Here is a 26,706-nt window from a genome sequence, read left to right as displayed (position 1 = left end):
CCTGGGAAGGCTGAGAAGAAATTATCCGAAACTAATTATGTTGTGAGTTTCGAAGAAAAAAAAAGACTGTAATCAAGTCTACCATGTTAACATGCTAAAACCTTATCATAGGCGAGCAGAATCGGTTAACCTTATGATTGCAGAAGATGAACCTGAAATGGATGATATGGAGGAAAATTTCCCAACAATTGACTCTGAACCAACATTTTTTGATTTTGAGGACATTAAAGAAAACAGTTCCTTAAGTGATAAGATAAATGAACAACAGATTCAAGAACTGCATGATATGCTGCTGATGTTTTCAAAAATCTTTTCTAATAAGCCTGGAAAAACTCATTTAATAACGCATGATATTCAATTGACAGAAAACCTCCCAATCCACTGTAAACCATACAGAATGTCTCCTAGACAAACGGATATATTAAAAACAGAAATTTATAAAACGCTTCAGCATAAAATAATTGAAATAGGAGATTCAGATTACACTTCTCCTATGATTTTAGTGGAAGTAGCAGGGAGGGATCCAAGACCTTGTATCGACTATTGAATAAGTTGACAAAAACACAATTCTTTCCCTTGCCTAACATCGAACAACGAATAGAAACGGTAGCAGGCACAAAATATATAACTCTTTTGGATTTAACAAAGGGATACTGGCAAATACCTTTAACACCTAATGCTCAAAGATTAGCCACTTTTGTTACAAGTTTTGGCACATTTAGACCTCTACGGATGCCTTTCGGACTTAAAAATGCACCATTTTCATTTAGTAAAATGATGGCTGAAATCCTTAACAGTTGTGAAAACTTTGCTGTTCCATATTTAGATGACGTGGCAATCTTTTCAAACACCTAGGAAGAACATCTAAGTCACCTGAAAGCCGTTTTGACCAAAATAAAGGATGCTGGTTTAACTATTAAACAAATAAAATGTAAATTTGCTCAAAATAGAGTAAAGTATCTAGGACATATTGTAGGTCGTGGTATAAGAATGCCGAGTGAAGTGAAAGTAAAAGCTATTCTTGATTTTCCAGTGCCATCCATAAAAAGTCAAGTCAGAGCATTTTTAGGATTAGTGGGATATTATAATCATTACATTCCCATGTTCTCATCTGTAGCAGCACCTTTAACAGAAACTTAAAGAGAGGGAAAATAAATTGGTCAGAAGAGTGCACAAAAGCATTTGAAGAACTAAAGGAGAAACTGTCTCAAAGGCCTATACTACATGCACCTGATTTAAATAAGGAGTTTATTTTGCCAACTGATGCTTCAAACTCTGGTATGGGTATTATTTTAGCTCAAAAAGATGAACGAGGCAATGAACATCCAGTATTATACCTCAGTAAGAAGTTTACAGAAACTGAAAAAAAGTAAGTACTCTACCACAGAAAAGGAATGTGCCACCATAATATTTGCTGTAAAGAAACTTCGATGTTATTTAGACGGCCATACTAAATTTCTCATCATGACTGATCATAATCCCCTAGTTTGGCTCAAAAATAATGCGAGTCTAAATCCGTCACGGCGCGCAATGAATTGGAAGTTGATCTGTCAGCACTATCCTCATCTTCAGGGCAGATGTTTTTATTTTATTTGCCTTATAATTCCTTACTAAATGTAGTATTTCTTCTCGATGTACTCCGTCTTTGATATGATTTAAATCAAATTCCTCATCATTATAAATATCACGAATACGCATCAAATAGTTTTCTGGTTGCAATTTTCTAATTTCAACTATGCGTAATGTGTGCTTTACGCATGCGCGTGTTGAAAGAAATGTTTAATAAAGTAAATAAGTACATATTAAGGGGTTTTTTTTTTTTTTTTTTTGTAAATTTGATACCTTTTAGATCATTATTGCTGTTTATTTCATAAATTACAGTTTCATATTTTTAATTTTATAATTTCTGCATGCCATCTTACCAGATTTAAACTGATGATCTATAATCCGGAATTGCTGAAGTACCGACGAGTCGGGATTAAAGACTTTTGATTGTATTTATAGTTGTCTTTATGCAATGCATTGCTCAAATCAAACTTTAAGCATAATTTATCTTGAATTTTATTTCTTTTCTTCTGGGATAACATATGTAAGCAAAATTTGAACAATGGGCCTGTTTCAATAGGGAGATGCTTTTATAAAGAATTCAAAATTTTTTACAGATTTAATATTTCAACGTACCTTTAACCCTCTTAGCATTATGTACAGAAAATTCCATTTAGAAGGCTGGCTTCATTATTACGCATGAAAATTTCTGCCAGCTTTTAATGTATCCGATTTTGGTTTGAATGTATATTGGAAGAAAAGGAATTAAAGTGCAAAATGAGAGTCATTTTTTTAATTATAGAAAGGAAATATCATTTATTCATGATATTTTGAGAAGCTTTGAAATTTGAGAGCGAAACTTATAATGTTCAGAGGGTTAAAATAAACAATTTCATTAAGTACGAGTTTCCAGAACTTTTAGATTAGTCTGTGGATTAATAGATGAAAGCAAACTGATTTCTGAATGAATATTTAATTAGAAAATAAATGTATTTTGATTAAAAAAATTGTGCATAAATCTGTGTGTTTCTGCTCTTACTATTTATGAAGTATTTTAATATGTAGGTTTTTTGTTTCCAGATTTGCGGAGGATTGTGTTGCGGCAGGAAAAAATCTTCATAATTTCAGATGAATTAAGATCTTGACACATATTAAAGGTATTTAGCATTTTACTTTTTTTTTTTTTTTATTTAAATAAAGGATAAGGAAAACAACTTAGTTTAAAATCAGCTTTTTTAAATTACAATTTTTATCACCTTTCTATTTGTTTCTTGGCAATTGTATGGCTTTCTTATTTCTCTTTACTAGTAACATCTTTAGCATATGACCGTGGTTATTTAAATTCTTTCTGCAATTTATCATCAAACTAAACAGTTCAACTTATATGCTTTCATAAATTGCATGTATGATAAATAGAATATTCTCTTCATTCATCTAAGCAGTTTCCTGTAAAACAAGACAGCTTAATTCACTTTAGAATTCTTTTTGAACTGTGTCATAAGTGATGGCAAATGTTTATCATTAATTGTCACTTTTTCAAAAATATTTTAGTAGATTTCAAGGTTTTGGAAAACACCAACTTCCATTTCAGTTTATATGCTTCTATATCTCCATGTTCACGAGTTCACCATTAGCTAAGTTCTTAAGACTGCCAAACATGGCTAGTTCAACATGAGTTCAAATCCTGATTAACGATGAACAGGCTGGGAGCATAGTTTTCGTGATTACTCCTATGTGTAATGTGAATATGAACAAGTTTCCTTTTTAAGACCTGCTATAAAGGCATTGTTTTTCTTACGCCAATAATCCTAATTTGCTTTGTCGTAGTATAAAATTATCTAGTTCCCTCTTTCTCCATGAAGATTCTTTTTGAAAATATGTATATTTGTTAGCAGCATTTTTTTCACATTTGAGATATATGAAAAGTAAACTAAGGAGTAATGTGGAAGCATCTTGAATATACAGTATTTACTCAGAAATAAAATCCCTTTACATTTCAAAATAAATTTTTTAAGAAACAATAAGAACATATAATATTTAAGTTACAGGAAGTAGGCCCTCTGTTAGAAGTAGCAAGAGTCAGGTGTAATAATAAGCAGCGTGAAAGATAGCAGAATGCCACTTTATCAAGATGCTAATTATTACTAAAGAAAAGTATTAATGAGGTATGCATGCTTTTGTTGTGGTTATGGTTCATGATTTTGAATTGAAATTATAGTGTTTTGATAATATTTAATGTTGAAGTAAAAATTGTGAGCTGTTTTGGAACTGTATTTTTTATGGTTTCAATTTTTTAAATCAGTATGCAAATTTAAGAAACAAAAATGCCGGTGAATATTTGATGAGAACATGGTTCTGATTAAAATTCATTTGTGTGCAATTAGAATGAAAGGAAAAATAGCTAATTAAATGCAGTATTTTGCTAGATAGGAAAAAAATAAAGAAAATTAATGATTCATTATTACATATTTCTTTTTACAATTACTTTAGGTCATTGTGATGGATGCAGGTCTAAAGTTATTCAAATGGATTACAATTATAATGATTAGTGGTAGTTAATACATATACACAACAATTACCTATCCACAGAATTGCTTATATACATAACAATTACCTGTATGGTTTATTTAGTATTTAAACACTAATTATTTTATATAGTATGAAAGTTAATTTTGTTTCCTATCATTCTGTATTTTATTTGTAACCACTACTTAACTGTCCCATTTTTTCCCAAATTTGATCCAAAAAATGTCACATAGTATTTTATAACATTTCTTTGTTCATTTTACATTTTTTAGTAAGAAATGGTATTAAAATTAAAATTTGTAATATTTTTAAGCATTTAGAATAGCTTTTTTGCAGCAAATAAATTATTTTCCCTATAAGTTGTCTTTCTTCCTGCATCTGCACCTGACAGGAAAGTGTACATTTATGATTGTGTATATATAAAAAATACAATTACTTTACAGTTATGTTTAACTTCAATTACTATTACATTTACTTAAACTTTTGGGGGGGTTGAGATCTGAGTTAGTGTGATATATCTTAAAATGATGCGAAAGGCACAGTCCCAGATAAAAAAAATAGAGTCTCTTTGCTAATACTTTTGCTGTTTTCATTTTACTTTAGTGAACACATCACACCATCACTTCACAATAAAATCATAAGATCTATACTGTCCAATTATTTATTTCCAATTGACGTTTGTGACCACAATCATTTAGCACTCTAATCATGCCTATTTCTAGAGCATTTACATTTTTGATACTTTTGCGATAGGAAGCGACCACAGTGAAATTAAGTTCAAACAGAATAAAGAGAGAAGCTCAAGTGCCTAGTTATCCAGTATGGAAGCTCACGAAGCTAATTGAAGCTATGTATCCAAGAATATCAATGAGAATGATATTTTGGTATTCAAAAACTTGTGAATGTGTTACTTGACTCTGTTTGCATAAAAAATGGTTCTTCAGAAGGGTTTTATCAAGCTGTTGAAGATCTTTTCATGGAAAAAAATTGCATTAAGAAATCTCGTTAACTTTGAATGTGATAATTGGGCCACTGTAGAGCCCACCAAGGGCCAAGTGGTAAAGACGCTGAACACCAGTAGTTTGGATCCTGGTGAATGGGCTGGATGTATGGCATCTTTGTGGTTTTACCCATGTGTAATGTGTACATGAGCCAGTTTCACGTAGAAATTCCTCCATGAAGGCATCCCTTTACTTAGGCAGATAGCCCTTGACTGTTTTGCCATAAATTAACCATAATAACCAAGCCACTATGATATGTACTAAGAGCGAGTCTAGTCATTGTGAAAAAAGGATGTGCCATCAGCATCTAGCATGGGATGCATTTGATCTTCTTTTGCTTGTACTAGTCATTCGGTCATCATAAATATTTATAAAAGATTGCTCATTAATTTTTCCTCTTAGGAAAAGTTCAAAGGGTTATAGATACTGCTTAACATTGAAGCCAGAAATTAGCACAAACACATTGGCTAGTCCGTGGCTTGGCATAGTTTATTTGATTATGGCGAAGCATGCTACGTCTATCTGCCTAAGGGAGGGATGCCTTCTTGGAAGACTTCTTAAGAGAAATTGGCTCAAATCTACATTTGCACATGGGAAAAACCACAAAAATGCCCTTGCAGGCAACCCAATCCATATGCCTGGAATCGAACCCAAGTTGAACTACCAGTGTTCAACGGCCTAACTGCTTGGTTGCTGGTGGACATCCATGACAAGGTAACAAAAATTATTATTCAACAGTGTTATGCATTAGTTCTTTATTTTCAGTGTCGATCAAATATGGACAGAATGTTTGGTGGAGGGAATATTTGCAATACTCTGATCACCCAATGAATTAAGCATATTTTGCTGTTTTTAGTATATGGAATGGAGAAAATAAGCTGTCTGAATATTGAATTTCAATCTGAGGATTTCAAATTGCATTTATTTCGTACAGTGGTTTCAAATGAATATAAAATAGTCTTAAGTTTCTTCTTAAAAGGTAAAGTCATTACTAGCTGATTCATACTGATCCAAACAATGCAATAAATCATAAACATCTGAATAAACTATACAGTCAAAAGTCTTTAATCCGGACGTCCATAATCCAGACCTCAAAGCTACAAACTTTCTGTGCATGAGTAAACAAATAATGTGTTTACGCATGCACATATCTTTACGCTTGCGCATAATACGTTTATGCATGCGCGTTTAATGTATAACAGACGGTATAAGCTAAGCTAAAATTATCTATTTTAGTTAATGTTGCAGATTGCATTGTTCCTTAATCTTCAAATTGGATCCGGCTTATTATTTTTTGCAGACAGTTAGAGCAATTTTATAAAAGTAAGCTTGAACTTTCAATTATGTCAAATAAAATTTTCTATTCTGGAGCTGCCAAAGGATCTACAAAGCGAAAGCATGTTTCGATGTCAATCAAACAAAAACTGGAATTGCTGCAAAAAATGGATAAACGCATGAAGAAAGTGACAGAGAGGTTAGTGAAAACGAAAAAAATTCGATTGACAAGTTAGTCGGTTTTCTCGGCACAGCAATTGCAGGACTTGAACAGAGGAACTTTGTAACTGAACAAGAAATTATGTCTGTTTATAGAATTAAAGAGAAAGTATTAGCACATGAAATGAAACAACTTAAACAACTTACATTGAAAGAAATGTTTAATAAAGTAAACAAATAAATATTGAGCTTTTATATATATATATATATATATATATATATATATAAATTGTGATACCCTTTAGATCATAATTGCTCTTTATTTCATAAATTACGGTTTCATACTTTTAATTTTATAATTTCTGCATGCCATCTTACCAGATTTAAACTGATGATCTATAATCCGGAAAAACTGATAATCCGGAACCGCCGAAGTCCCGACGAGTCTGGATTAAAGACTTTTGACTGTATTTGGGATATATGGTCATTGTATGGGCTTAGTAAATTCAACACCTCATAGTGACAGTGAAAGCAAATTTAAAACAGTTGTTTTAAAAATTTCTTATTGAATTTAATATTCAGATTGAAAAGAGATTTCCTTTAAATATTGAAGAAACTGTTACTAGTGGGACTGTTTGTGATCCACTAGTGGTACATGATCATGCCAAATCACTATCCTCAGTTTAGAATTTAGAAATATATTTTCTTCACTATGTTTCTGGAGATAAATTAGATCTAGATGATAAATGAACATCGTTTGATTTATACAAAACCAAACTGGAGTTTTGATGTCTGTTATGTAATGTGAGGGATCACCTTTAATAATTTGAGATTTTATCTGACTTTAGGTCTATTCTAACTATTTTACCCCATGTATGTTTGCGCTGATGTTTGTGGATGAGGTGGTCAAATTATACATACTATATGCTTGAAACACAATTTGTTCTGAAATGCAGTAAATGATTCTAATGACTCATAATTACTTAATATTATTAATATTTTAGTAAAAATTTGATTTAATATTTTTATTTCTTAATATTATTATATCATTGCTTCCTCGTATTGAGACTAAAATACAAGTCCTGCATACCCTACTAGATATCATAGTAAGTTATTGCTACATCTTAAATAACGTTACAAATTTCATATTTAGTTACATATTTTTAGCAGAAATAAAGTTAAAATTGTTGTATTTCCCCATGCAATGGAGCAAGAGACAAATTTTAAGAGCTATGCCAGAAAAGTAAAATTACAGGAGCACATGCATTTAACTTTGATTAGATGATTGTCCCTGTAATTTATATCAGGAATTATATTAAAATTGAATAAATGTAATTGTCTACTATGCTAGCTGTAACCGTAATTGCATCCTCTTATTACTTGCCAGTAATTTTCAGAAGCAGAAAGTACGAGACATATTTCGTGACGATTGAAATCTATAAAAGGCCAGGGAGAGAGTATTTTAGGCAGTTCCTTATTGTTGTTGCAGTTGCTTAATTCCGCATGAAGTGAGATATCTGAATTAGCTTTCTCTTTAGATATGCATTGCATTATATTATATTTTTAATGTTTTTAGTAGTTTGAAGTATAATTACTGATTATACTGCATGATATTGTGAACACTTGAACACGAACTCTGAGGAAAATTCAAGTGTTCTGATGTTTTTTTTTTTTTTTTTTTGATTAAAATAAATTTTATTAACCTATTATTTGATTTGTGCATTCAATCTATTACGAACCCTATACTCACAATTATAGTCACCAAATGCTGGAGAAGGTTTAAAATAACCTTTTATTCTAAATTGAACATAAAGGTTCAATTTAGAATATTGCTATAAGACAGAATAACTCGTGCTATAAGACAGAACTGCAAAACAGGCAATTAAATTCAAGTGTTGATTGATGAGGTAGTCTGAGATTACTCATTCAGTAGAATAAACTGTCTTAAAATATTTTACTGGCATGCAGCTTAAAGCATTGACTAGCAAGAATGCTAAAGTCTTAAATATTAATTTTAAGCAGAGCTGGGGAAAATATACTAACAGTGATATACTATTACCAGGAGCTCTCTCTTTGAAGATGCAAAACCCTTAGCTTAAATACCTTCAAAGCTAATTTGCATTCTTGTAGAGAATATGGAAAGGAGAAATTATAGTTAAGAGCAGAATTATAACTAATTATTTAACATAAAATACCTTACATGTTGATTATTAAACTAGATTATTCCATTGAAGGTTTAATAATTTTTTATCTGAATTTTTTCCTAACAAATTCGTCAGTTAGTTCAGAAGTATAAATGCACCCATATTTAACTGAACCATACAGTTTAATCTTTCATCTGATATCACATTTGTTAAATCGCTTTTTTACCCTTATTAAGACAGAGTCACTGTTAACTGGAATAATAAAAAATATTCTAAATAATTTCTACGTTTAAAAGAGTTGATACATTTCTCTGGTAGCATGTTAAATTTGTGCGACAGAAATAAATTTGTCTTAATTTTCTTTTTAAATAACAAATATTCCATTACATCATCAAAATGTATAAATATCTATATGATTTTTAGGAATAAAATTTTTATAGCTTGAGTTAATTTTAACTTTTCTATGCACATTTTTTCTCTGAATTCAACAAATTTAAATTGAAGAATATTTTAAAATTTTCTATGTTATATTTATATACAGTGCAAAGTCCGAAATCCGTACTCATAGGAACTTCAGCGACACCGGATTTGGGATTTTTCAGGATAATAGATCATCAATTTAAATCTGGTAAGATGCCATACAGAAATTATACAATTAAAAATATGAAATTGTAATTTATGAAATAAAGAACAATTATATTCTAAAGGGTATCAAAATTTTCAAAAAAAAAAAAAAAAAAAAAAAAAAAAAGCTTAATATTTATTTGTTTGCTTTATTAAACATTTCTTTCAATGTAAGTTCTTTAAGTTGCTTCCATAAAAAAATCAAAAAGTTCCTTTTTCAGTTGACTTTCCAATGCCATACTCCTCGCATAATTTTGAGACAGATTTACATGCCTTTATCCATTTTTTGCAGCAATTCCACTTTTTGTTTAAGGGACATCAAAACATAATTTCGCTTTGTAGATCCTTTGGTAGCTGCAGAACTGGAAACTCTTTTTGATGCAATCCAAAGTTCAAGCTTAATTTTTATAAAATTGCTGTAATAACAACAATCTCCAAAAAATAATAAGCTGGATTCAATTAGAAGATTAAGGAGCAGCACAGTCTGCTACTTAACTGAAATGCCTTAGAATGAGTTAAGATAATTTTAGTCTAACTTAATAGCGTCCATTATACATTATTGTCTGTGTATCGCAAGATTGACGCCGAAAGCCAAGTTGTTCTGCTAAATTTTGTCTTGCTCTTATTGCGTACTGAATTAAACCTGAATTGTATTCGTTATTTACTATACCTACGTTTATTTATTGCACATGCTTAAAACTAATCTGAGTCCTGAATAAATAAACTCCCACATATACTTAAGGCTTTATCTAGGGCCGAAACTAGATACCGCCTGGTGGAGTCTCTAAATTCTGCTACAAAGTGCCTTCCTAAGTTCTAAATTTTGGCCCCGCCTAAACTGGATGGAGCTGTAGGTGATTCAAACTTAAACAAATTGACACTATTTAAAGACGCTTTTGCTTCTCTTTTAGGTCTTGAGCAGGTAGGACATTTAGATTGTATGTATCCAGGAATTCCACACCCATAACATCGGATAGTATTTTTCTCTAGTGAAGCGTTCGTGTTCTTGGAAACTATATTTCCTGTTGTTTCCTAGTGTCTAGCTTCTCTAGCTATCGCAGTGGACTTTGATTTTCTATCTGATGTCTGGAACCTACTTCTAAAATTTGGTTTGTTAGATGGCCTGAAGCTTTCTTTAATCCTACTTAGATCTTAACGAATCTCTCAGATCGGAAGATGTTTTATTCTTAATTTGATTGCTAATAATTAGTTTTTTAAGCTGTTCAAAATAATTAATGTTAAGTTCTGTTATCCATCTTTCAAAGTATGATCTTATTTCAAAGTAGAAATTTCTCCAAGTTGTATCTGGGCTTTTATTATGTTGCAAAAAAAAAAAAAAAAAAAAAAAAAAACCTGTCTGAAACAGTCAGCAGTTGAGAAATTTTCTGCAACTCTAGCTGAAGTTTTAATTTTTCCAACTCGAACAGATGCTTCTTCTCAGTTTGTTGATCTTCAGCAGCTTTTCTTCATGCAAACGTTTTTCGGCTGCTTGTTTTTCACGCAAAAGATTTTCCTTTTCAGCTAACGCTAACCTCTCATTTTAGATCATACCGGATAATGGACGTCCGGATTTTGGACTTTGTACCGTACTTCATTCTGTGAGCAAATTTTACTATTATATTTTCGCAAATAATATTAAAGTAATTTAAAATAATTTTCATCCATTGAAAGTGATTTAGATCCTTCATTATATTCATAAAAAATTATGCTAGTACAACATCTGCTTCTGTTGACCATCTAATTTTTTACCATTAAATTATTTTCATAATTCTTCAGCTTTTTGCTCAAATTTGTTAGCAATGAGAGTAAGCAGAGAAAGAAAGAAAATAACTTTTGCACAAACATAAAATATTAAGCGGCAGCACTACAACTTTCTGCACCACAACTACCCATTAAATTTAAAGAATAACTTATGCGTATTCTCCTGGTTTTCTGGTTTGCTGCTTGGTCATTTGTTTGCCCTCTACAAAGTTTAATGTGTACACCTAATTTTGCTAAAGTGAATGCTATTATGTGTTGTTCCAAATGTGATGATGTATATTCTTCAATTAGTATTAACCCTAGAAACATTTTTCTAAAATCTCTATTTGATAATATGTATCCTGCACCAAAAAAGGGGGGAACTGTTCTATATCTCCCATTCTACTGGGCTAATTGACGAAATTCAAATTGCATTTTTCATGTCTCGAAAGTGTGACTTAGGATATATATTAGATTTATATACAGCATTGTTCTAACATAAGTATTTTGACACAAAATTGGATTTTTTCTGAAATAACATACCCATTTTTTTTCCATATTTCGATTCCGCAACTCAAATCATGCCTAGATATTAAATTTTGTAATTTTTGGTGAGAAATTTATGGAGAAATTTAAACATTTATCTTGGTGAATTTTTTTTACTAATCGCCAAGAATAATTCACTTGGTGAACTTCTTAATTTATAGCAACCTTTTTTTCTTTGTGCACGAGCGGGAAAAATATTCATCATTAATATTTTCAAATAATTTTAACAAAGTGCATACACCACATTTTCGTTATTATCGCTTATAATAAATATGCCAAATTTCAAAACACACCAAAATTTAAATTCATGTATATCTTAGGAAATTTTGAATTTAAAAAAAACTCAAATTTTTTACAGGTGTGCTTAGAAATACACTTTAAGGTGATGGCAAAAATTTATTATATTAATTTAGGTTATAATTCAAAATTGTGTTTGAAAAATGTATAAAAATTATTTGAAAATGCAAATTTTTAAAATAAATTGTAAAAAATTGGTGAATTTTATTTGGAATGAACCTAAATTTCGAAATATGAAGGGAAGAATCAAGTAAGTTCAATAAAAAAGGATATATTAATAAATATATAGCAAATTCAATTAACATTGAGGAGCCAAAATTTTGAGACCTAATATTTTAAAAACTACTTGTGCAGTTTTTACAAAATTTGGCAGTTTGACATAATTTGAGTCGTAGAAATAAAGTATGGAAAACAAATTGCCATGTCATTTAAAAAAAAGTCCACTTTTGTATCAAAATACCTATATTAGGACAATGCTATATATCCCAGGCAGCACGTTTCCAAAAATATATGTATAATTTTGGTGAAATAAGGTATGGTACTTTTTGCATGTTACTTTTACGAAATTTATTCACATAAAAAGGCTGAAGATACTGTTGACTGTTTATCATTATTTTCCACACTTTATTTTTACGAAAATTATATGAATCTAAATGTTAGCTGCTATAAAAAAATAATTGGCGATCTCGAAACTAACATTCTAGATTTGGTGATCTCCCCCTAAATTCATCTGTTCTCTCAAATTCTAGATTTTCCTGCATTACCTAATGCTGCTTGAAAAGGGCAACTAAAACTAATATTAAATAAATATAGCTTGTTTGTAGAATTGCACCTACTTTGTTATAAATACCTCTGGTGACCTAACTACATCTTAATTCTGCGTCACTATTCTGCTAGCTTCTTACCTTGCTAATATCTTCCCACTTCACTTCTCTAGAATGCATGCATCTTAATTTCTAAAAAACCAATGTGTATAAGTAATTATCATAATTGTATGATTAAAGAGTGTGTTGTTTATGAGGAATTATTCTAGTGTGCCTGGAAATTGGGAAATAAAGATGATAATTAGCTGGACTTAATTTGATATCAACTTCTCCCTCTCACCCTACAACTTAGCCATTGCGACTGTGCTTCAAAATTATGACATGTGTGGGGAGGACTGGGGTGGAAATTCTGGTTACAATTAAATGAAAGATATTTATGCATGTTAAGTTTTATCTTATTTGTGTTGCTATAGTGTATAATGAAAACTAGGTTTTTCCTGCCTTTATTTATGTTGCTATGCAAGTTTTTTTAAAGTGAGTGGGTGCCCTGGTAGCTAATTTAGGTATTCTGTATATAGTTTTTTTTTTTTTTTTTTTTAAAGGTGATGTTCTAGAAATACTCTTTATTTTTTGGTTGCCATAGTTGCTGCTGATAAATGCTTCAATATATCTTTTATATTTTGTATTTATAGTTTGTTTCCTTTCAATATATCTTTTACGATACCTATACCAAATAATTAGCTTCATATATTTTACTAATGTGATTGATTTTGAGGCTCAATTTCATGCTATTATCAGTTTACTGACTTTTTGAAAATACCGATTTTGATGTTTTTATTTTTTGAGATATTTCTTTGAAAGGTCCAAGAATAATTTTCAATTAATGGCTACTGAAATTCTATAAATCTTGAACTTCATTATATTAATAGCACATAAAGATACAGATTATACACTCAACGTGCTGTAACTGAATTACCTATAAGTTTCAACTTAAACAGTGTCTAGTGTCTAAAATATTAAAATATAAAAATTTTAAATAAAAAGGAAGACTATTCATACATATTATTTGTAATAATTCAAAATCTTTAAATGTGTTTTACTGTGTTAAAATCCATTGTATGATTAAAATTAATAATTTTTTTCATGACACACAATATATAATTATTACATAAAATTAGCAAAGCAACCATGTAATGGGTATTGTTCTGTTATCAGGACCAGGTCCAGAAATGTATGTTATATCTGCATGTATATATGGGTATATATGTTCATGTATGCACATATTTGTGTATGTACATACATATCTGTATGTGTACATGCAACATATATATATATATATATATATACACATACATTCATAAACACATGTGCATATATACATACTCTTCTGAATCCAGCCCTTATAACAGAAGGATACCACTTTATCTTTGGTGTATATTTAGTCAAGACTATATTGATTTCAAGGTCAAACAGATAGAGATCCCTCTTTATCAGGAGCAGAGAAATCTGTAAAGAAGTAAAAGCCTCAATTGTATTTATACCCAAAAGGAGTAAAGCGAGCAAGAGGCAGGAACAATAACAAAAATTGGAGAAGGGGAAAAAAGGATTTAACTATTCATACTTTACTATTACTTGCTAACCTGCTGTTGTTTCTATTTCTGCCAACAAATGGTGCAATCTTCTAGTTCGTTTCTCCCCCTTTTGGTTATAAATACAATCAAAGTTTTCACTTTGTTGCAGATTTCTTTGCTCCTAATGAGGAGGGACCTGAACCTTCTGCCCTTGAAATCAATACAGTCTTGACTAAATATACACCAAAAACAAGGTTGTTGCTTTGCTTAATTTTATGGTTTACTTTAGTGTGTTTCTCCTCTGCCTTCATTTATTAGTCTAAATCCTTCATTTATTAGTCTAAATCCTTCATTTATTAGTCTAAATCCTTCATTTATTAGTCTAAATCCTTCATTTATTAGTCTAAATCCTTCATTTATTAGTCTAAATCCTTCATTTATTAGTCTAAATCCTTCATTTATTAGTCTAAATCCTTCATTTATTAGTCTAAATCCTTCATTTATTAGTCTAAATCCTTCATTTATTAGTCTAAATCCTTCATTTATTAGTCTAAATCCTTCATTTATTAGTCTAAATCCTTCATTTATTAGTCTAAATCCTTTCTTTCTACCCTTTTTTTTTCTTTGAAACAGCTCTTCTTTTTTATTTATTTCTATTGCTTATGAGGTTTTGTGACAGGAAGATCAACCATGTAACCAATTTACTGCTATTTACTAACATTTAGTGACTTCTAATGCATCCGATCTTGCTTAAAAGTATTATTAATTAGTTTCAACATGGTTTTGCATAGAATTTGATGGTAATAATTTTAAGATCCTAAAGGAAGTTAGACAAAGTTCGATGTCTGACTGGTTTAGTCCCTAGTTGTAACATTTTAAATGATGGAATTAATTTACTTATATGAAAAACTGTTAACTTCTAAAAGCATGTTATGCAATTGAACAATTAACTTTTTTTTTTTTTTTTTTTTTTTTTGCAGAAAGAAATTAGAATTTTATTTGGATGTTTATATAAAGAATGGCTCCACGTAACTCCATAAAAAGAGAGGTAGATGATTTGTCATCTGACTGCTCATCTGATTCCTTTAGGAAAAGCAGCAAGTCCAAAAGGATGGGATCACTAGATAAAGAGAGTGAAGAGTACAGAAAACGCAGGGAAAGAAACAATTTAGCTGTAAAAAAATCTCGCTCCAAAACAAAGTTGAAAACTCAACAAACTGTAGAGCGTGTGAATCAACTGCGAGAAGAAAATGAAATGTTGGAAGCCAAAATAAAAATTTTAACTAAAGAGCTCAGTTTTTTGAAAGATCTGTTCTTAGCTCATGCAGGTAGTGCTCATGGACAGAATTTGACTGATGTAGAACTGAGTTATCTAAAAGATGAAATGGATCACAGTGCTGTCATTGCGAGTGCCAATGGTTCTGCAGAAAGTACAAATGCTTCCATTTAATGTGATTTCATTATTAGTTCCTTACGTTTTATTGTCTTTATTTTGCCATTTCACTATTTCTACTTTATTTTGCCATTTCACTATTTCTACTTTATTTTTTAATTTTATTCCATGTTTTGTAGTTGAAAAAGTAGTATTTTTTCCTTCCCCTTCTTGCTAAGATAAATATGCGTTCCATTGATGAATTTTCCCTCCACATTTTTTTATTTTTTGCCTCTCATCAACATAATTGTATTTTTTCTTTGTGTATCATGCATTCTTTTCCATAGTTTGATTTAAAATTTTTATCCCCCCCTTTTTGTTAGAAGTGTGTAACATTTGGAGTTTTGAAAGATTTTACTTTGTCTCGGTGAAATGTATAGATTTAATGAATATTAAGTAACTGCTTTTAGTATTATTTAAAAGATTGTATGAGAAAAAGTTTTTTATGTTACTGTTATTTAATTCCTTACATATACATCATTTGTTTAACTAAATTTTCCTAAAAGATGAAATTATTATATATTTATTTATAGACTATATACCTGCAGCTGATGCATTTCTGGTGAAGAATCAGGAAATTAAAATTCCGGTATATTTCAATACATTTTGCTGCACTCTAAATTGAAAGCAAATTATCATGGAAATATTTTAATCTTATAGCTTTTTTTTTTTTTTTTTTTTTTTCAAGTATGTCATTCTTGATTTAAGATAATGTGGATAAATGGTTTCATCAGGGTTCTGATTATTTTAAATACTATTGTGAGTAGTATAAAAAAAAATGAGCTTCTTTATTGATTGTGATGCTTTGTTGTGATTTTATGCTTAATATTTTCAAGTTTCAGTGTATTAAAATTTATTCAGTGTGTGTTATGTGGATATTTAGTCAAAATTTTAGTAGTATTTTACATTTTAATTTCTTACGACCTGCATTAATTTTAAAGTTATTTAAATATCAGAAGCCGGTTATAAATTAGAAGATGTATAGTGCTTCAAAGTGGTGTACTCCTTTTTTCATAATCAGTTTTTGTTACCTGTGTAAATAAGGTAAAGCTACTTTTTTTTTAATAATGTTGCATTAAATTTGGAATTCTGATTATTTTTTTTTATTATTATTCAAATGTCTTTTAAATATTTTAAGTTTCATCTGAAGCTTTGTTATGCAATTAGATGGCATGCAGATGAGTTTAAAATGTCCTTTTGTGATTTAATGCATAACTTGTTATGGCCTTAACAGTATTAACTGAAATCAGGTTTCCCTTACCCCTTTTTGGCTAACACTGAAATATCCTAATTCAAACTAAATAAATAAATTTCAAAGAATTCAATTTTTCATGCATAATTATGTTTATTGATTACTAAATGGATTGAGTAAAATTAATTAGATTAACATAATTTTTAATAAAATTAGATACAAATAAAAAGAAGTATTGCTTTCATATGCTTAAGGGTGCAAAAACTATAATCTCATTATTAGGTTGGAATTGCTGATTTTTTTTATTAACAAGAAAATCATGATTGTTTCATAGTAATGAAAGATTATAATTTAAAATTTGAAACTGCATGCAGTGCAATACTTAGGTGAATTTAAAGCACATTATTTTCCAAACTGTCAAAGTACTCTAAGGAAATCTTGACAGTAATTCTTTTTAAGGACATTATGTGGAGTTTTTGAGTCATTATTAAGCATCTGTGGGAGACTAGTTGTGTAAGTTATCTATTTTTCTGTGTAATATAAATGTTATTAAATGTAATTAAATACCCTATCACAGTGTGGTCCAACCTTTAGTTACCTGAGGGCCAATCAAATGTTCATAGAGGAGAGTGAGGGCCAGAGACATTAAAGAAAAAAATGAATTACATATAAATCACTAATTTAATATATCACTTTATTTTACAGTCTAGAAATCAATGTGATGTTTGGCACTACTTTTTTGATACATGTTTATCAATGTCCACTGTAATTTTAGTAAGGCAAAATCTCAGGTCGATTCCAGTAAAGCACTTTCAATGAGATTTCTTGTTTTTGATTTAATTTGTTTGAAAGCAGAAAAAGCATATGTACTGCCAAACAGCGATAACATTTGCAAAGAGAATTTATGCAGTTTGGGAAAACGTTCTTTAGAAATCACTTTCTAGAAATGTTCAGTAACATCACAGTTTTTAGTCTTGTAAAATAGATCTGCCTGAAGATCACAAATTTCCATTTGAAGGTCGCAAGGTACCTCCCTCACTTCAGTGTCCATGGGGTTGTTTAACAATGAAAGTTTTGTTTTTAGGGAGTCAAAATCCTGGAACTCTTTCTTAATATCGGTAATTATTTCATGTATCATACTAAAATTTGTGTCATTTTCTTTCAGCTGCTGTCAAAATGGGAAGTCTTCTGTATTATTTTTCCTTCAGAGCAATTTGCATTACATCATGTTTTTTGCAGAAAAAGTCTTCAATATGTCCTTAAAGCTGGGATATATTTTGTTTTTTGCCTTGTAGTTTCAAATTTAAAGCATTTAGACAGGATGTTAAATCTGTCAGAAAAACAAGATTATTTAAAAACTGAATTTCTTCCAATTTTTCTTGATATTCGGGCCCAATGTTTTCTTTTTTGAGGAAAGCAAGAATTCCATTCCTTAACCCAAAAACCTGTTGAAGGCAATTTCCAGCACTTAGTACAATGAAATTGTCACTATACTCAGCATCCAAATTGTCTACAAATGCAATAAATGCTCTGTCTCTGGGCTTTTCCTCCACTTTATTAAATTTACAATATTTACAACAGTTTTCATTTCTCACTGAGCCTTATAATTTTTCCACAGAGAGCCTCCTGGTGGATAATGCAGTGGAAAAACAAACAATCTATTTCTTTTTCTTTACACATTCCTACTAAACCAGTTCTATGACCAACCATTGCTTTAGTTCATCTGTTGCAATGCCAGATCACTTCCTGAAACCTCCATATATAGAAATTGCATTATCCAGTGCATTGAATATATGCTTTGGTACTAGTTTCTAATGATTTTAATTCCAACAGTTCTTCGTGGATTTCAAATTCTTCATTTATTGTTTTGGCTAAGATAAGGAGTTGGCTGATGTCACTATATCTGTACTTTATAATTACTTTACAATTCGTTCTGTTTATTATTATTTAAAGCAGTAAAAAGGGTCTTTTGTTTTTCTAAATGTTTGACTAACATTTTTTTTCCAGTAAGATGGGCAAGTGCCAACAAAATGAATAAGAGGGCAGCGGGTTGGACCATGCTGCCCTAGAACATAAAATGCAACACACCTAAAAGGATTTATGCGAATGGGACGGAAATCAATAGATTTGATGTACATATATTGAAAACAGAATGCTGACAAGATAATAGGAATTGAATGTTTTATTCAGGAAATGTAGCTGCAAGAGCCGCCCCCCCCAAAAAAAAATCAGTAATGCATTGGTCCACCTCTGAACTTGATGCAGATTATTATTTGGCTGTGCATTCTCAGATTGTTATTTGGCAGATGTCCTCCTGCAAGTTTGCTTGCCATACATGTTCTGATTGGTGAGTTAGATCTGCAAAATCAAGAAAATGGTCGAAGGTAGCTGCTCATCAGAACCCAAATGTGCACTGCTGGAGAGAGATCTGGCAATCATGCTAGATACAAAAGTGTGGAGAAGTGCAAGACAAGCAGTAGAAAATTGAGCTGTGTGCAACTCAACATTATCTTCTTGAAAGGTAAGCCCAGGGTTTGTGAAAGGAAGGGCAACACTACAGGGCACAGCATCTCTTCCACAGATGACCCTGCTGTTATGGTGTGACTGATGAGAACCAAAGAGGTCCAGCTATTAAATGAAATGGCACCTAATACTATAACTTGTAGCTTTTGGGCTCTGTGGCAGGTGACAGTCAGATGAGTATCCCATCGCTGTCTTAGATGTTTCCATACACAACTTTGATGGTCACCAGGGCTCATTCTGAAATGGAACTCGTCTCTGGAAACAGTTCTGAGGTATTAGATTGAATGCACCTGGCACCATTGCAAACTTGCAAGGTGGTGTGCAATTGCGAGGGGCAGTCAACTCAGTGGCCTCTTTGATTTCAGCTTCCATTTACTGATTCATGTGTCAATGATCATTGCAGTCACTGGTGTCTCAGTAACACATCAGATCATTGATAAGGACACATCAGGGGTTGCAAGGGCTGATCAGATTATCACTCTGTTCTCACCGTCTGTCATCGCTTCCAGTCAACTGCTACCTTCTTGATGCTTTATACAGCCATGGTTCAACCATCCCTGTCAACATCGTCAAATGGTAACATTGCTTTGGTCCAAATGCCTAATGATCCTGCAATTAGACCACCCTTACTCCTTTAGTCCTGTTACATGTCCTCTCAGACGGTGATATTAGCTTTGTAATGTCGCCAAACCTATCTGCGAGGCATTAATACAGTCTATTTAGGTTGATGAAACTGCATTCACATGGAAGTTACTTCTTAGAATTGGATTATCATCTGTTTTATACACCATCCAGATGTGCCATTGTAATGCGCTGGAGCTTTAGCTGTCAATTTTTAACTGCCAAAATGTAATCATTTGCATATTCTATCGTAAAATATGGGCATATGCAATTTCATCTCATTCGGATAACTCCTTCTGGTGTGTTGCTTTTTATGCTATAGAGTGCAAATTGAATGGAGGAAATTGGTTATGCTATAGAATATGAGTTGTCTGCATTGATAGGCTTGTCTTTATGGAAGATTTGTTACTGTATTACATTACACATGAGGAAAGCTTAGGAAATGGGGTACAGCCTGCGATTTCATTCTTCCAAATCCAAAAAAGTGAGAAATTGGTGATTTTTGTATGCTCGATTAATTAATTATTGATTTATTGACAATAGTAATTTAGTATTATTTAATTGAAAAGGTAGTCATCGTAAGGACTTCAGAATTATTTAAAGATTTTTATTATAGATGATTCTGAGATTGGATTTTCACTTGGACAAAGATTATGTATATATTTTCATCTTTAACTTTTGGTCAGAAGAGAGTTCAAATCCTGGCAAATGGGCTAGTTGCATGGAAGTTTTCCACCATATGTAATGTGTAAGTCAGTTTCCTTTACAAAGTTATCCACAAAGACATTCCTTTTCTAAAGCAGATAACGCTCATGCTTTGTTTCAATAAATTAACCTGGGTAAAAAAAGAGGGGTAAACTCTAATTGCTTTTTCCTTATTTTCAGGACAGTACTTGGAAAAGAGGATATAATTTTTTTTTGGTGTTTAATATTCAAGCAGTTTGAATTTAGATCTTAATCCTGCAATATTTGCATATATAATTTTTAAAAGAGTGGTCTAATATTTTAAACCGGGCTTTTGTTACTGTACTTTAAGATTTAGGATATAGTCTTTCAAATAAAAGCAGAATGCTACCAAGTTTAATCACAAACATAGTCTTTCAAGTACAAGCAGAATGCTATCAAGTTTTAATCACAGGTATAGTCAAGTTTTAATCACAGAGGTAGCGTACAAAATGTGATTAAAAAGTTTCTGACATGAATAATGCTATTAATAAAATACAGTAAAAAATAGAAGTCGAACAAATCCTAAACTCTTGATTTTGAATTCTAAAAGTTCTAACTTATTCAAATTCTTAATATAAAGATATAAAGTTATAAAAAAAATTTTTTAAATTAAAACAAAATTTGAAATCTGTATTCAGTGAAAAACAAATTTAGTAATAGTTTTCAAATTTCAAATAATATTTTTTAAAGAAATACAAATAAAATCTAATATAAAATGAAATAATTAAAGCTCTTGAATCTTAATATCCATTCTCCCTCTATAATATAATAAAATATATTTGAATGATAATTCATATTTTTTATAATTTATTACAGTCTTTTTAAATCAAAGGGTAGTAGTGGGAGAAATTATTTCAAGAGTTTTTAACAGAGATAAACACTTAAGTTCTGTCCAGAAAATTACTAGTGTGGCAATAAGAACAGCCATGATACTTGATATTGGTAATTCAGGTCAACTGCAGTTACAGCAGTCACAGTTTTTTTTTTTTTTTTTTTTTTTTTTTTTTTTTTAAATGAAAGTTTCTGTTGGAAGTCTAAAACTTACCTTTCCAAAGCCTTATCCCTCCTGAGTTAAAAGTTAACAGGTTTTAAGTTTAGGGTTTTAAATAATGAAAAAAGAATGCAGATTCAAGTTTTTGAATAATTCTTAAGTTACATGAATGAGATTTGAGGTTTCAAATGTCCCACCCTGCTGAAATGATCATAGTTTGTATAATTTGTAGTCAAAGATGCATTATCAATTCATTAGACTTCGAGCATTTGGCAGCTTTACCATTCTAACTGTGTTATATAAAAATATATAAGTCGACAATTTGGCTCAACAGATAATCATGAAAATGTAATTTGTAAATATTTTCATAAGTTTTGATTCATTTGTTTTTCATATCTGAGATGTGTGTATATGTTTTTCATAGTTTCTGAAACAAGTTTATGAATATAGGCTGTACAGTATAATTTCAGATTTTCTTAAAGCTGAAAGTTTTGTTATTGCAAAATGAGTTTCAATTTATAAATTATTAGAAATCACTGTTGCATGAGAAATATGGCATTTATAAAGTGTGTAATGTGATTCCAAAATTTTTATTCCAAGTCTGTGGAATATTTACTCAAAAATACTGATCACTGGTATTGATTTAAAATATTTAATTTACATGTTTTTTAGTAAATTGTTTAGTACCAGCAAGGTATATTTGTGAATGCATTGCATTTTTGACATCTGCACTATGTGTTAATTATTTTTAGCCATTTGTAATTAATTGTTTTTGCAGAACTTTTCTGGTTGGAATAAATAGTTTGAGTCAGTCTTTATTTATTGAGACATATAGATTTCAAATTTTTTTTGTGTGTTATCTAGTTTCAATTAAAGAAATATACTCCAAAATAATTTTCTTTATGTGCATTCAAATGCTGTCTTTTTACTGCTATTATATAATTTTAGGATTGGAAGAAAAATATGCCTATGTAAAAATTAAAATTAGACCCTCAATATATATACATATATATATGTATATATATATATATATATAGGCAACCTAAGAAGATTGGCAAAGATTTTGAATGATCTCTGTTGATTTCGAATCTCTGATCATAAATTTTTCTTCAGGAAAAAAATTTTTTTTCACTTGAAAAAGAAAAACTTGTGTCAGATTACCTTGAAGATAAGCAGAGTTTTATTCAAAATAGATTGCATAGATTTTGAATAAAACTGTATTAATTTTGAAGGCAAGGCCTTCATCTTTCAGCAGCAGAAAAAGTTTTGCCTTTTAGATTATTTTCAAAATCTTCACCAATCTAAGATTTCTTTCAGTCAAATTTAATTTACTTTTTTTTTTTTTTCTTCTTGAAATGATTTGTTAAAAGTTCTTGTAAAGGAATTTAAATTTTACAATATAAATGCCTATTAATCTGTAGTAGAATAATTTATAATTAGTTATCATTCATAATGAAAATTAAGATGAAATGCAGTTTGTTAGACTAGGTAAAAAAAAAAAATAAAGCCTTCTGTTTTAAAAGGTATTTTCAGATGTGATAAAATTTGACTCATTGCTCAAATGATAAAGATTGCGTGCAATATCTTATAGTTTTTCAGTATATTTTTCATCTTTAATTATTAATTTATCTTAATGAAGATCTTAATTTCAGAATATGCATTGACCTGTAAGAATCAAACTTTGTTATATAAAAATTGTGATGAAGTTCTATATTATGTGATAATACAACTCACTTTATGCAATTTTCTCTCTACATCTTAGAAATAGAATTCCTACTAATATATGTGTATAAAATTGAGATAATTAATGTTTTAGACTACTTATTGATGGTGAGAAACCCTTATTTTCTGTAACGTATAATTCTGTTTTACTGTACCTATAACAAGGAATTTTAGCATCATCATCAAGGATTTTACTTTTATCTCATCGGTGAAATCTAGATGGTTTAGTAAATAGATTTGTGAACATTTTACTATGCAAAATTAAAATTGCATATGAATGTATTTTTAACATATTAAGATTTGTGTGTACTGTAGAACTCTATATGTTAAGCACAAAAAATATTAAAAGTTTTTCAGCTGTAATCATTGACCATAGGTCATAACGTTTCTATATATTATTAATTATATTTAAAGTAAATGTTATATGATGTGAAATATTCATATTTCTATTAATTTTATTAATTTTAGCATAATAAATGTAGTAGCCTTTCTTCCAGAGTAAGTTCCACTTTCCTTCAGTAGTCTATATGTAGCCCATTTGGTATGGCCAATTGTATTATGTGGCTTTATTATTATTACTGTGTTAAACTTATGAACTGTAAGGAATCTTGAAACTAATCTTCCTCAACTCTTCAGTGATTAAGACAAAAGCAATTTCTTTGTTTATATGATTTCTGCAGTATATTCTATTATCTCCTATGTTATATGATGGCTGCAGTAATTTATTATCTGTATTTTTGTAGCAGTAATCCATTTTTCAATAACGTGTGCATGTACCATGTAATATGGTGGCTTACTATGCAAATTACATACTGTATTTATTAAAGTCTAGTTGTTAAGATTGTTTATCAACATTTGAAGCAAAAATTAAATTCTAATTGTTTGTGCTACGTTTCTTTCACCCTCGAATTTCCCACCGTCATCTCATTTTTTATAGGTCGAATAATATTGCTTTTTCTTTACTTGTATATTTTTTTATGTTCTATTATGTCTGTAATCTTATTAGATTATGGTGTTGTGTATGTAGATATTTTTCGTGATGTTATTTTAAGAAGTGCTTCCTAACTATAAACTTAAAAACTGTAACAAAATTGATGTTTCTGTGTTGTATGTTTTTAAGGGAATAAAATTCATTGTGGAAAAAAAAAAAAAAAAAAAAAAAAAACGCATAATTTTTAACCTTAGTTCACGGCATTTTTCATCTTTTTTTTTGGGGGGGGGAGGTGTGATGGTTGCAACTAAAGCTTACTGAGGTTTTCTTAAAAATAATAAAAGGCCAAATTCATGTATTTCATTAAAATGGGTAATTGATATTGATTACCAGGGGGTGATTAATTTTTTAAAGTGCTGATTCAGAAAAGACAGCGAATTGGGGGGAAAGTTAACAATGAATTATAAAAAATTAAATATATGCAAATAAAATGGCAATAAATTAAATTAATGATGGAATAAAGTTAGTTTATCAAAAGTTGAATGAAATAATTATGAGAGTGAAATGCAATAAATTAGTGAAGTAATAAGACATGGTGCTGAAGATAAAAAAAAAGTATTACCACCATTTATATTTATTTTCTAGTAACCCCAGTTATTGATGCTATAGAAGTTAGTTATTCTTAGTTATATTCCTAGTTGATGTCGTCAAGAAGATATTCTCTCTTGTGTCTTCGGGTAAAACAAAAGTACAAAGTAGAAACCATCTGACTCTTCTTAAATGCTCTGATAGAAATCTCAAAATACAGGTATCTCTAGAAAATTCTCAACACAGCTAGACAAATGATTAATATTACACATGCAGTGGGTCATCCGGCGTTAGCTTGTTCGCTTTTCAGAGATTAATCAGTTCCACTGAACATAGGGAATAAGCGTGCGTAATATGACGTAGGGGTCAACAAGCTTAATCCACCTAGTAACGAGATCGTATCACGGAGTTATCTAACCTTAGTTACCCAACGTGTGGGTCATAATATATCATTCAGTAAAGTGTGCCACGAACGCAGGAATTTCTCTGAAAAGTGGAAAGACGAAATGCGCAAGAGAGCATACAGATTCGAAGAATGACAAATTGGGAGCTGTATGCCGTCCCACTTAACATTCAGCAGGTATTTTGTTCCACTCAAACCATTTTGAAGTACGCCCACATACACGGCAGGAAGCAACTGAGGATGTGTCTATAGTCACTTAATACCGAGCTACAGGCTTGCCATAGTGTAAGGATCAGCTATTTAGCGAATGATATCAAATATCTGTTCGGATGGAATTCGCTTCTGTCTGAAAAGTGTGGCAGAAAGATGGCCATGAACGGCTGTACTGGCATCCATGCGAGTGCTATGCGCCAGGTATTTTTGCGGAGCGTCACACCATTGGCATCACGGCTTAAGGTAGCATTATGTTTGTTCACCAGACCTCCTTGTTTACATTTCTGATCACGTGGTAGCAGACTAGTGAATGATGCAAATTCTGGAGCTATGTTTCTGCCAGGTATGCAGAGCGCACCTGGCATAGAAATCATTATAATACTCTACCGCATAGAAATCATTATAATACTCTACCACTGCCATTTCTTACAAATCTACATGTAACTGAGGTCTTTTCCTGGCCATTAGGTTCAGATGATCTCTTCTCCATCTAACACTTGTGATGGAGACCCACTAATCACTTCATAATCCACTAATCACTTCATTGGCAATATGGCCCGCTGTATATAATTCTCTATCACTGCTGATAAGGGCCAGAAACATTTAATCAGTAAGTTTCATGAGCACATTCCTTCCTTTTTCGATCCTCTGCATACTTCTAGTTTCTAATCGTCTATCATGTTATTGCCATTTGAATTTTAATGAGTGTATTCAAATAAATGCTGTTTCTGATTTCAGTTCTTTAGAAAAGAAAAAAAAAATTACTTCTGACAAAATTTACTGAACCAATTGCATTTATTTCTCCAAAAAAATTATAACTTACTAAAGCCATTTTCACATTTTTGTGAAAGATTTGAATAAAGCTACAAATTTTTTAAAACATTTTCCGAAAGAATTACACTGGTGTGCAAAAATTAAGGACGAAGTCGAAAAATTAGCATATCAGCTGAACGAAGAGGCAGAGCGGACAGAAAGACCAATCAGGAGATTAAGTAAGGTGATGTACGGTAGCACGTGCGCAGATATGCAGGTAGACGTAATGGGGGAGTGTCTGAGTAGTATAAAGCACGTTGTCGGTGTAAGATCAGTATTTCTGGCAAAAGGATTGCATGCCGTATAGCAGTTAAAATCACACCGAGTTGCTGCCTCAGCGAGAAATGACGAATAATCAA

At 30.7% G+C, this 26,706-nt stretch overlaps 1 protein-coding gene across 4 annotated transcripts in view; it reads left to right on the top strand.

Annotated features, from left to right (window-relative positions):
• Positions 1-24,289, top strand: part of LOC118205625 (CCAAT/enhancer-binding protein gamma-like) — a 38,431-nt gene extending 14,142 nt beyond the window's left edge. For 2 of the 4 annotated variants that reach the window (XM_085811981.1, XM_085811983.1), the window contains exons 2-4: positions 2,626-2,702; positions 9,192-9,278; positions 15,173-24,289. In XM_085811981.1, the coding sequence (XP_085668107.1) occupies positions 15,211-15,642 (432 nt within the window). In that variant the 5' untranslated portion in view covers positions 2,626-2,702; positions 9,192-9,278; positions 15,173-15,210 and the 3' untranslated portion in view covers positions 15,643-24,289. The remainder of the gene's footprint in view (positions 1-2,625; positions 2,703-9,191; positions 9,279-15,172) is intronic. The other 2 variants (XM_085811980.1, XM_085811982.1) reach the window with 1 other exon arrangement.
• Positions 24,290-26,706: the final 2,417 nt, after the last annotated feature.

The sequence above is a fragment of the Stegodyphus dumicola genome, chromosome 2, assembly GCF_044657685.1.
Source record: "Stegodyphus dumicola isolate Sdum_Otavi_A_Nest chromosome 2, ASM4465768v1".
NCBI lineage: Eukaryota > Metazoa > Arthropoda > Arachnida > Araneae > Eresidae > Stegodyphus > Stegodyphus dumicola.
Note: the sequence above shows the minus strand (reverse complement) of the source record. Positions and strands in the feature narration are given on the sequence as shown.